The 12426-nt window shown below is 37.8% G+C and overlaps 1 protein-coding gene across 1 annotated transcript; it reads right to left on the reverse strand.

Annotated features, from left to right (window-relative positions):
- Window positions 1–940: 940 nt before the first annotated feature.
- On the reverse strand, window positions 941–12007 carry wdr1 (WD repeat domain 1). Its single transcript, XM_031747780.2, has 15 exons — window positions 11861–12007; window positions 10282–10403; window positions 9511–9601; window positions 8541–8688; window positions 8029–8209; window positions 6959–7036; window positions 6793–6873; window positions 6144–6377; window positions 5369–5456; window positions 4651–4807; window positions 4315–4402; window positions 4081–4191; window positions 3755–3928; window positions 3495–3639; window positions 941–1845 (listed from the first exon to the last, which is right to left on the reverse strand). The coding sequence occupies exons 1-15, from the start codon at window positions 11874–11876 to the stop codon at window positions 1739–1741; spliced, it is 1821 nt and encodes a 606-aa protein (XP_031603640.1). The 5' UTR covers window positions 11877–12007; the 3' UTR covers window positions 941–1738.
- Window positions 12008–12426: the final 419 nt, after the last annotated feature.

Genomic DNA, 12426 nt, shown 5'->3' on the forward strand with positions numbered 1-12426 from the left:
TGTCTTAAGACTGCAAATCCTGACTTGGCTAAGTCAATCACTGGTGTCTTGGCAGTTATTCTGGGATCTTTAGACACATCTCTCACTAGTTTTCTTCGCAGAGCCTTTGATATCTTTCAGTTACTTCTGCCAGGCTTGTTCTGTACTGTTTGGCTCTCTTTGAATTTCTTGAAGATACTTCTCACTTCAGTTGTCATAACCGTGTTTATCCTTCTCTTTCCTGCTTTGTAAGCATCAACAATTCTTTTTCTCAAGTCTAAACTTTTTCCTTTGTTTTTGGCATAATGCTTTCTCAAGTGACAGCTCAAAGCCTCCCTGAAGTTGTTATGCTGTGTGTAAATTGGAACATATCAGTTTAATTTGATTTTACAAGCTTTGACGATTACAAAGTAAAAGCACATCATCTCAGTTGTGTGTGCTATGGCTCAATAAACAGTTTTCAGGGAGCTAGAATTTGCCTGGTATTATTTTCATTAATTAAATATTTTTTTTAATTAAATAATCCATTGAACATTAAACAAAATTCTGTTCTAACTATTGCTATAATAATGTGCTTTTATTGTTGCCATGAGGACCTCTAGGCAAGTACCATCTGCTTCTATTATACTAAAGAAGGTAGACTTGTTTTTTAATCAAACAGCTGAATAAATAATGTAAAATAATAGGGATGTGTAAAGGGTACTACAGGTCAGAGAGAAAATATGTTAGGAAACATTTCAATCACCTCTGCTTTGTTATATTTATGAAAAAAAGAGACTGGAAATTATTTGAATCAGAAACGCCCTTTAAAGACGTTCATCGGCTCCGGTCACTCAGGAGGCCCCTCTAAGTAAACATCTACAGTTCAATGTATTCATGTTTGCCATGAAGCTGTGCTGAAAATTCTCAGTTCAGTCTACAACTCCAGGTGTTTAAAAGGATTACTGCGTGACAAGAAAAATGCATAAAAAGTTTTTTTATTATTATTAATAATGAGTCTGTTCCACTTTAAGTGGATGCATAAAGACATAGAAAAAAAAAAAAGAAAAAAAAATTATGAGAGACAAGCAATGAGAGCCCAGACAAACGCACAGCAACAACACAGAACCTTCAACTAAGCAGGCAGCATCTTGATTGTACACATACTTCTCTCGGTTCCTATTATTGCTCCCCAGTCCAACAAGAAGAAATGTGAACCACAAAGTATGAAACGTAGGACAAAGCCAAAAGGCAAAGACTCACCCACCTTAAAACTTCGAAAATAAAGAGTGACAGGCAATTGCAGTTGGAACCAGTTACAGCTCATTTCAGGAATGTAACCAACAGGTTTCATTTGTTTCCGACATACTTTTGTTCAATTAAAAAAAAAAAAAAAAAAAAAAAAAAAATAATATGATTATAGTTCTTCCTTTAAGCCAGAAAGCATTGACCCCAACCACAGTTTATACCCATGGAATGATGAGCTCACTAATATTTTTTTGGGTCCATCATGCTTAAAGTGCTTTAAAAGCACACATTGTTACATGCTTCCTCTCTGTAAGCTGAGGTTATTTGCATTAAACAGATCACATGTGGTACCTTTTTACCTTTTTCACCGCTCAAAATCATTTACAATTTTGGTGTTTATAGACAGCACTGAACACTTTTTATAGAGGGAAAATACAGTTAAAGGAGAAAAAAAAGAAAAGGGGGGGAAAAAAAGATTAAATTCAACAGTAGTCCTTGTCCCTGGAGATGTGGATGTTTGTCTGCTTGAAGCTCAGTATGTAATAGTCCACTGCTTGACGCTGGCGTCGTGGGAGGTGGTGACCAGAGTGTGAGCATCTATCCAAGCCAGGCCGCTAACGTGGTGCAATCGGTGAGAGTCTGCAACAAAGACATCACAGCAATTTAAAAAAAAAAAAAAAAAAAACCCCATCTTCAACTAAAAGAGCTTGGGTTTAATAAAAGTTTAGTTTGTTTAACATCCCATACTGACTGAGATGTGAGTTACAATTCTTTAAGAAATCAAGCCTGGTTTTGCACCTAAATTTTAAGAAGCAAATTCAGCAAACTGAGTTTATGAATAAACTTTGTAACAGTTTAGGATAATTTCATTTATTTTTTACCCTCTTTTCAATAATTGTTCAGTAAACATTTAATATTAAAAAGCTTATTCCTTACTGAAAATAAGAAAGAAAAATAAAAAGGTAACAGTCCCGCTGTGTAACTGCACCCAGATGCAAACCCTAATTGCAGATCCAGTTCAGAGTCACTGCTATCTGTGATGACCAGATGTCTCTTTGTGGGACTGCACAGCATTTTTATTCCTTCTCCTCGTCACACATTTTCACTGGTTCTGCAGGACATGCACTTCTTTTAAAGTCTGTCTTGTACTCAACGTATATAAAGTAAAGACACCAAAGAGGCACAAGCTTTGCAGTTTGTTGATAATCATGGAAGCTACCATAAAGAAAATGAAGTGTCTGTATATTCTGACAAGTAGTTTGTCTTTTTTGATGGTTATTTTTCAGTTTTAATCTCCAAATGTGACCGGCATTTTCCATCACTGACTGATTACAGAACAACAGATCATTGATCAGTGTGCTGTGTCTGATTTAAACACTGATTACTACAGTAACACACAGCAAATATTTCAGAGGAACTGGGTGACGGACACCTGCATCACTGTCCAGAAAGACTGAGACTAGAGTTTTATGAATAAGCCATGAATCGTAATCCTCATCCTGGTACATAGATGACTGATTATATATAACTGGGTTTTGCTTATCTCAGGGTTAAACTCAGTTGTTAGCTGAACCTGCTTCCTGGAAGACGGCCCTGATCTGTAATGTCTTTATTATGGGTCCATTCAGCCAAGCATCAGTGCTCTTTTTTAGTAGTAGAGTTTGCAGTTTCTGTGAGATTTATACTGAACAAAGCATTTGTTAGAATTCACCACCCAAACAGCTTCACAGTTCAGCACTGAATCTACGGCAGTCACAGTTAATAAGCACATTCAATACTAAGTATTCAAATGGTAAAACAGAGGGTGGCTATATTTTAAAGCTGTCACAGAAAATGTGACATAAGCCACTCAAACCATTCATTTATCTGAAGTATAAATGAATGAATGAATGAATGAATGAATGAATGAATGAATGTATGTATGTATGTATGTATGTATGTATGTATGTATGTATGTATCACTTATTCAACAGTGAAATATTTTCTTGAGTAAACTTTCCTCTGACAGTTCACAGGAAAGTTGTTTTGGGGTTACTTAACAGCATTTGGTTTTCTAACAGCTTTTGCTGTGCCCGGCGCAAAAATCAGACCAAACCTGTAATCGTTTTTTGACGGTTTTGAAAACGATGCAGGTTTGTTCAGCTGAACTGTAATCAGATGCAGTTTCTTCATGGTTCCGTGAAATGAGCCAACAGCAAATGTATAAATTTAGCTGAGCTATAGTTACTCCTAGTCTTTTTTAAAATCACGCTTAGATGTGCCGAGTGTGGATTGCTTGCGAGACCGACCTGGGATTTTGAGCCGCTGGTCTGGATCGCTAACCGTCCAGACGTACACCAGCATGTCCATCCCACCAGTCGCAAAGTGCTCGTTATCGGGTGACCAGGCCAAAGTCACAGGTTTGGCATGGTGTCCATAAAACTCATTTTTAACCTGATGGGGAAAAAAAGAGGCAACCATAAAAAAACAATAATTAATATTTTTTTAAAAACACACTGTAACAGGCAGCAAACAGAAGATAGGATGATTAAGAAAGGCAAATATTTACCGAGTAGCCGTCTGCCACGTTAAAGACAGTGATAACCTTCTTGTCATCAATGGCAGCCAGATAGGCGCCATCATTCGAATAGGCCATGTCTGTAATGGGCCCTTTGACCTCAAGAGCTTTCCCCTCATCTTTCAGAGTGTTGCTCTGAACTGAGTACAGATGAACTTTTCCATCCTAAGGAGAAAGAAAGAAAATTAATCCAGAGTCCAACCAAGCTTTTCTGTGATAGCTATAGTGTGTTTTTATTAAATGGAACCAACAAACAAACAAACAAACAAACATTGACCGAATGTATACATGTGGTGAGATTATCTGTGTCCACTTACTGCTCCGCCCACTGCAGCGGTGGTGCCGCCAGGATGCAAAGCGCCAACCTCTGCTTCATAGCCAAGATTGTCCAATGTGAAGACTTTCTTCTTATCCTTCACAAGGACAAGCTACAAAGAGCCATGAATAACAATGCGGTCATTATTCCACAAACAAAAATCACCAACCTTGCAAGTGCAAGAATGACTGGATCCGATTTATGCAAGCAGTAATGACTGAAGCAAAGACATTACCTGCCCAATGCACACAGCCAATGACAGCCCACCTGCTGCTACTGACACACTTTTAGGCTGGAAATCCATCTTCACCACATCAGAGGCACTAGAAACCAACAAAAGAGGTTATTTATGTGAGGAGAGGAAGAAGAACTTAAAAAAAACAAAACAAGAACAAACCAAAACCTTCTTCCTACTATGAACAATTGAACTGCAAGCATACATTAAAGAATGTACTTTCTTAGCCTTCCACCTTGTCCTTCACCTGATCAAGGACAAACTTCTGTTTACTAGACCAAATGTAAAATAATTAATAAAATAGCTTATTCATAAAGCCACATCATGGCCCCTCACCTGTACTCCTTCTTGCTGATGCTGGTGTAGCGCAGTGTATCATCCATGCTGCACGTCACCAACTCATTAGCTTCATCAGTCACGATCTTGCTAACCTGGTTGCTGTGACCTTTTCCTGAGAAGCAGTCGTTCTCTCCAGTTTCTGCATCCCAGTAATGTGAGGGATAAGTTAAGGAACGTTATCTATGTCTGCAGTTACTCTATGCAAATATGCAAGTCTGAGAAATGCCTGCAAAAAACAAAAACTAAAAAATTGTTTTGTAACTTGCGTCACTATTCAAATAACAAAGCTCTCTAAAGAGCTATTCAATAGTGGTAGATGGGCCATATTTTTATTTATGGTTCTTTTAAGCAAACCATTAGAAAGTTCTGCTGCTTCAGGTTTTAAAAATGTAATTGTTCAATTTAAAAAGCTCAAATTATTTTAACAATTTGATTTTTTTTTAAAATTTTGATTAAAACTCAGCTTCTGCACAATATGACTCAAATCTACATTGATAGAAATCAATTAAATTTGATGAATGAAAAAAGGGCACGTTACATTATCACTACAGGTGTGTAATGACCTTGTGTTAAATAGAAAAACATCGCAAACCTCTTTTATATTGAAAACAATTGAGCAAGATTGGAGCTTACATGCAGGACAGGACACCTACGCATGTCCCACTGAGTGACCTTTACAGTCATTAGCGACAATCAGTAAGTGCTGAAAGGATATTTATGTGTCCGTCGTGACTCCCCGAGTAGATGTACGGCCGCCCTTCATTTTTGTGAACAGTCACACACTGGATGGACTTGGTATGACCCTGTAGAAAGAATAAGCACACATCTGGATATATGGAAAGGTACACAAGATATTAACACTACAGTATTGCCTCCCCACACAAATGAAAGACGGCATAGAGAACTGAAAACATTCATCTTTGTAATAGCCACAGTCCACATTTAGATGCTTCTGTGAGAAGTTGATGTAATGATTTATTTTCCTGTCTTACCTACTAAACAACACAAGTATATGATGGATACATTGGGAAGACGTGTCACAAGACACTTCTAGCCTCCTCACACCGACACCCTCCATGTGTAAATGTTAAGCACACTGCTTTTTCATCATTAAAAACCAATTTCTCTTCCCATTTGAAAAAAAAAAAAAAAAAAAACAACAACAACAAAAAAAAAAAAAAAAAAAAAAAAAAAAAAAAAAAAACACAACTTGTATGAAAACAAGCAGTAAAGCAGGATCTGCAGTGTGCATTTGCACTTTTAGGCATGCAGTTTGAACCATCGCTATGCAAATATTGATGCCGATTTACATTTAACAGATGCCAAGTTTTGTTTTCAAACACTGGCAAATGTTTCTACTATGACACTGTAATTTCCATAGTATTTCAGAAGCTCAAACACAGTTAAAAACCTAACAAAACTGCCATTATCATCATTTTCAAATCACTAATTCTATCCAGAAATAGCATCCTTTAATTCTTGAGGCTGACCTTGATTGTGCGTATGGGCCGGTTGGGGTTGTTCTTGTCCAAGTAGTTGATGTATCCTGACAAGGAGATGCTGAGGAGGTGGTCTTTCTGCCACAGGCAGCCCAGCTGCTGGTCTGTCACATCCGAGCCCAGGTTGAAGGTGGTGACAGCCGTGGTTGCACCGACATCCCAGAGCTTCACGGTCTTGTCCCCTGAGGCAGAGATCAGTTGAGAGCTGTCAGGGCTCCAGCTGACCTATGGGTGAAAAAACAGAAACGTAATATGTCAGAATGCACGTGAGCAAAGACAGAAATTCTGTAAGCACTGTTTGTGCAACCTATGAATGGGCATTAAACAACAGAAGAAAACACACCAACGCTATGTGGAAAAGAAAACAAAGAAAAATGAGAAAAGATTAGTGACTAGAGGACAGAAGGGTTTATAGCGTACATAATTCCTATTGGCACATAATTCCTCTAGGCAGACTGCCAAATCTGATTATAGTTGGCTCTCCAGAACAACAAAAGCCATTCATTTAACCAAGTGACTGTAAGTTAACACTGTAGTAAAGAGGTAAAACACTAGGACTGATCCTTTAAACAAGGCAGACTGTTAATGTACCCATCCATATTATTCACTGGAGTTTGTTTTTTAACCTAAAAACACTTACAGCATAGATTCCTCCTTTGTGAGCCTTCTCTCCACCAAGGGAGCCAACACGTTCACCAGTTGTTCCATCATAGATGAAAATCTGTGGATATTTAAAACATTTTGGTACACATTTTGCTTAAAGTTATTTTAAAAATTTTAGGTTTTACATGATAACAGACACCTACCTGGCCATCAGCACCAGCTGTAACAAACCGACTTCCATCTGGAGAGAAACGAATGCAGTTGACAAACTGGCCGTGGTCCTTCGGGGAGGAAAAAAAATTAAGGAAATCAACATAGAAGTTAACTTTATGGATCAAATGAGTGTTTGATTTTGACACATAATATTTGGTCTTGTGTATAAATGGAAACCAAACATTGAAAGTACATCCAGTATTTTCAATAGTCCTAGCGTAGACTTAACATAGTCTCAAACAAGTGAGGAAGGAAGAAGCACAAAAAAAAAAAAAAAAAAAAAAAAAAGAAGACGGCTTAGTCATCTTCATGAGCAACAGAAACTCAGTCCTTCCTCAACTGAGACCATCATGACTGACCAGTATGCAGGCTTAAGGAAAACAAATGGTTTCCTTGATTTTTGAGGATTTAAAATTTATGTATGACACAAATAGCACAGGGTTCATGTGCAGAGCAAAGACATGGATCAATAGCTGTGAATACAATTCTTGTTTGTTTTTTTTGTTTTAATTTAATAACACCCCACTAATAAGCCAATAATGCAATTCTTAAAAGGAATACAAGGTGTAATTTACTTTAAAATTTAACAAATATATCCACTGTTTTATGTACCTTGACCAACTGGATTTTATATTAACTTCAAATAAATTAGTCTGCAGTACACTTAGTGCCTGGTTGTAGGAAGCAGCTCACACTCTCCAAGAATTTATGGGGGATGTGGATTATGTAATATGGAAACAGGCAAACAAGGCCACATTGTCAAAAACCAACAGAGTGTGGCAGATTTGAGATGGCCAACAGACATTAAAGCCAGAGAAAGTTAGAAAGCTGAAGGACAACGCTTTGTTACCAGTGCAAGTCAAAGACAACATTTAGCCATTGGCTGTTCTGACCACTTTAATCCAGCACATGTCAGCAGATCATCTTTTCTCTAAGACTTGTCCAGCAAAACAACAGCCAAGAAAAAAGAAAAAAAAAAACAATCCAGCTTAGCTCTAATTACTCTGGAACAAACACCCCTTTACTAAAGCTCCTCAAATTGCCAACAAATGCAACTCACCCGTAATGTGAACTTGAACTTGAAGGGAGGTCCCTCAAAGAAGGAGGCACAGGTGTCATCACTGGCAGTGGCAAGGCGGTAAGGGCGCTTCTGCCTTATGTCTACACTGTTAATTAATTTTGAGTGGCCAGAAACCTCTCCCACTGATGAGCCAGAGTCCCACAGGAACACTGCCCCAAACCTACAATGACAAGTGAACACCGATACAGTTGATCCAGGTTTGAATTAGAGGAAGAAAGGTACATGCTAGAAGGTTTAGATTTCCTGAGCTGCACAATAGTGATGTAAACAGTTCTTTTTAATAATAAAAACAATTAATAAATAACATTGGTCCTACAAGTGCACAAACATATCACCTTGATATCTAAAGCAAACAGTGGGTTTGTGCCACGGGGGAATAAATCAGTGTGAATGCTTTAAGAGAAGTTTCTCATGAGACAGTTACCATGGTTGATTTTAAACTATGAATCAATTTGTAGCCAGTGTAGCGCACAAAAAATCCTGACACTCACTTCTCTCGTCCGTCCCCAACAACAGCAATCCTCTTGCTGTCCTCTGTCCATGCAATGTCCTTCACCTTCCCTGAAATCGGGGTGTACTCATACTTGAGCATGTGTTCCTTCTGGGTGGTGTCCCAGATACGGATCTTTCCTGATGCATCTAACGGATATAAAAAGCCACATGATTACATAGTAGTCACATTATTGTGGAAACTATGAGAATACACAGTTTTACCAGGATTTTTGCATTGACTACTGATAAAATGTAGCTTGACCTTCATTATAGTCCAAATTCTACACAAAATCTGACAAAATCCATTTAAAAACAAGTTTTAATTTAGCACATCTTCTTAAGTAATAACTCACAATGCAAGCTGGAAAAAATAAATTAAAGTCAATTAACCTAATAACATCACCAAAACCTACTTGGACTCAGATGTTTCAGTTAAAGCCTTGTCCCTAAATGTCCATAAATCACAATCTACTCTTCCTAGGAAAAACTGTTTCATGTGCACTGTGTCTTAACAGCAATTTTCATAGGAACTTAGCAAGGGGCATTACAAAAGTGCATGAAACTGGAGGAGAGGTGCGCAATCTGCAATTTGACAGGATATCAGGAATGGTGCTACACTGTTGGGAGTGAGGATTCTAGAATATTCATTCAATAAAGCGTAAAAGAACCCAAGGGCAGAACACCACTTCAAGAAACACACAACACACACACACTACTGAGTTAACTTTTTGATGCCAAAAAGACAAAAATTGAGCTTGTTTGCAAAAATGGTCCAAGCGCCGAGTCGGCAGAAGGAGTTCTCTTTTTTCTGCATGCACTGTGAGTGGTTACTGAGTGTCAGAAGCACAGCAGTTGTTTGTTTACTCTAATGGTGTTCATCCTTAATTATGTTTTAGATAAAAATCAGTAAATTCCAGTAGGTTTACAAACTCTTTCTTGCAAATGTTCAAATGTATTTTTCTCTTTTACCTCCAGATGCAATGTAGAATCCACTGGGTGCATACTTCGCAACAGTAACTTGATGGGCATGCTCAGTGTAAATGTCTGCAATAGCTGGGTTCTTAAAAAAAAACACAAAAATGGAAAGATTAGCTCACAAATGGCAAATAGGTGGTTCACTACTAAAGCAAGCAGCATTTAAATTACACAGATTTAGATGTATAGAGATGATGAGCATTTTTCCAATTGGTCACTTAAACCCAAACATCTAATCAACAATTAGTGTTGGCGAAGGAAAAAAAAAAAAAAAAAAAAACCCAAAAAAAAAAAAAAAAAAAAAAAAAAAAAAACCACAACCCCAAAGAGAAAAAAAATCAAAAAAAATCAAAAAATCAAAGCCAAAACAAAATCTAGGTAGAACATTGGTAAGCAAACCACAAGCTGAAATCCTATCCTGAGCTACTTCTAGATTAGGTGCTAACTGACACCATTATGCTAACAGTAATTGTTAGCATAATGGTCAGATTTCAGAGAATATCAAGGGCACGATACTGAACACGCCCAAAAATACTGGGTGCAGCAGGAGGGCAACAAACAAAACTAACCACTAGTAGAGTGAAATGGTGTCTTTGATGTGGCTGCTAGCTTTTGATGTTGTACATTTTATGTGGTTATTATTCTCATTCAGTAGATTCTATCATAGCCAGTAGATTTGTAAATACAAATGAATAAATAAATCAGCATCATGTTGATACAACTTTAAGACTTTTTTTTTTCTTTTCTTTTTTTTTAAAAAATTACTTCAATGTTCCTGATGATGACACATTTCCCATTGGTGTAGAGGAAGTTGTTGCCTTTGGGATCACCGCCGATCACTTTTGCAACTCCCCTCTCCATCTGTGGGAGACTGGCAAACACACGTTCTGAAAAAAGTGAAAATAAAATTAAAGATGTGGAAAACAGATCAATTAATGCACTGCAGACAGTGTTAAACAAATACAAAAAGTGTTGCACTGCACATCCTTTATCTGCTGGGAACAAAATCTGCCATTTCAGATAGCAGATTTTATTACTAACAGAAGTGTTCTGTATCAACTAGTCGTTCATTAGTCATCCATAGGACTTAAAGTGGAGCTGGTTTCAGGTACCTTACTGATTATCACAGACACTTTGACCACACAGCCAAGTCTATTCCTATTGGTCTACCAAGCAGTTTCACCTTCCTTATTAATTCCCCTGAACGCAAAGCGTTTCACACTTCAACCTTTAAGGAGTAACAAAAATAAAACATAACTAGATTATGTTCTTCTGTGCACTTCCTCAAAATTTGGGCCATCTTTTTTGACACCAACTATGCTAGAAGACTGTTAAAAGACAAGACTGGATTTGTTGCTGATCATTATATGGGTGATTTTTCTACTTTGTAAATTACTAAAGAAAAAAAATACAAGTAACTGCTTGTAATTAAAGCATTTGCTTTTGTTTAGTTACACATTTTTAAGTACAGCGCATCCATTCAGTAAGGTTTATGTTGATGGGTCTTGTTTTATAATAAGTGTACCGATTTTTATATAATTGCACAATTTTAATTATACAGCACTTTCAAATATTAGTATTTAAAATGTTTTATTATAGTTTTATATTATAAATTTACCAACACTTTGCTTTACATAATTTTTACATAACATTGTAATAAAGTAAACGAGATACAAACTCTCAGGTCAAAAATGGTCAGGTCAAAACGCACTAGTACTAGTACACTTTTGCTTGCTCATAATGGTTTTTGAATACATCACGAGTTAATCCTGCCTTATGCAGTAACTACACGGTTGTAACTTGAATGTGCCTTGAAAGACCAAAAATAAATAAATAAATCACTGCCATGTTTTTGCCATTTATTTTTCCCACTGATTCAATGAAAAAATGTAGCGTTAAATATGTTAGGACATTCGAGCAGCGACAAATGTGTACTTCAGTACTTCCTCGGTGCTTCACTGGCAGACAGCCTCTGTGTGGACATGTCATAACAAAGCAATGGGAGCACAACTATTTCCTGACTGAGGCTAGCAACCTAGCTAACTAAAAAGCCACTGGCTGTGGCATGAAGCGGCTGCACTGAGTGCCAAAACATCTGCACAACACGCCGTGCTCTCCAAACACAGGTGCGCACTACACCTGCCAGAATCGTTGCATGTGCGGAGCTTTTTTTTTTTGGTCTTTCTTGTGTGGGATGAAGTGTCAAAATTACGCAGCTATGGGCGAGGCTAGCTAGCTGCTACCTGGATGACTAGCAGATCTGCCGACTAGTGTCACGCGAAGTAAGAGCCTTGTTCCTTTTTTTCCCCGCCCTGCTACTGACACAGAAATGAGACAGACTTACTCAGTTCATACGGCATTTTTTCTCCGCTGCCTCTGGCTTGGCCTTTCTCTTCCAGATGAATGAAACAGTGAAGACAGAAAAGCGCCCGTGGCTTTGCACTACCCTCCCTGATACACAAACACGGAAGCGGGTGCAGCTCTCGCTCTGCCTGGCTTTGCCCATATATAGTAAACTCAGATACCACGCTGAGGCTGTCAGCCAGTAACCGTGCGCTCGAGCTTTGGGGATAAATTTTACCTAAATATGGTCTCTCAGGCTCCAGGGCCAAACTAAAGCCATTCCAAAGCTTCACTAATCAAAATGGCCAGGTTTGCCTCATTTTGAGGCATATTATGTGTTACAGCCAGGACACAGAGCCTTTTTTAACTTTTAAAAAGATAAACATACAGAAACAACATTTCTAATTCCTCAAAGAATGTTACCGTGTTAGTAAAAAATAAAAATATATATACTGACAACTTGTCATGGATTCTAGAAATAGAGTTAAAACTAAAATAAGGAGGTGAGTTTTGCGTAATCATTTGATTGCCTGAGAGGCCTGACTCAGGGCAGTAAAGCTCGCTGTC

Source organism: Oreochromis aureus, linkage group 5, assembly GCF_013358895.1.
Source record: "Oreochromis aureus strain Israel breed Guangdong linkage group 5, ZZ_aureus, whole genome shotgun sequence".
NCBI lineage: Eukaryota > Metazoa > Chordata > Actinopteri > Cichliformes > Cichlidae > Oreochromis > Oreochromis aureus.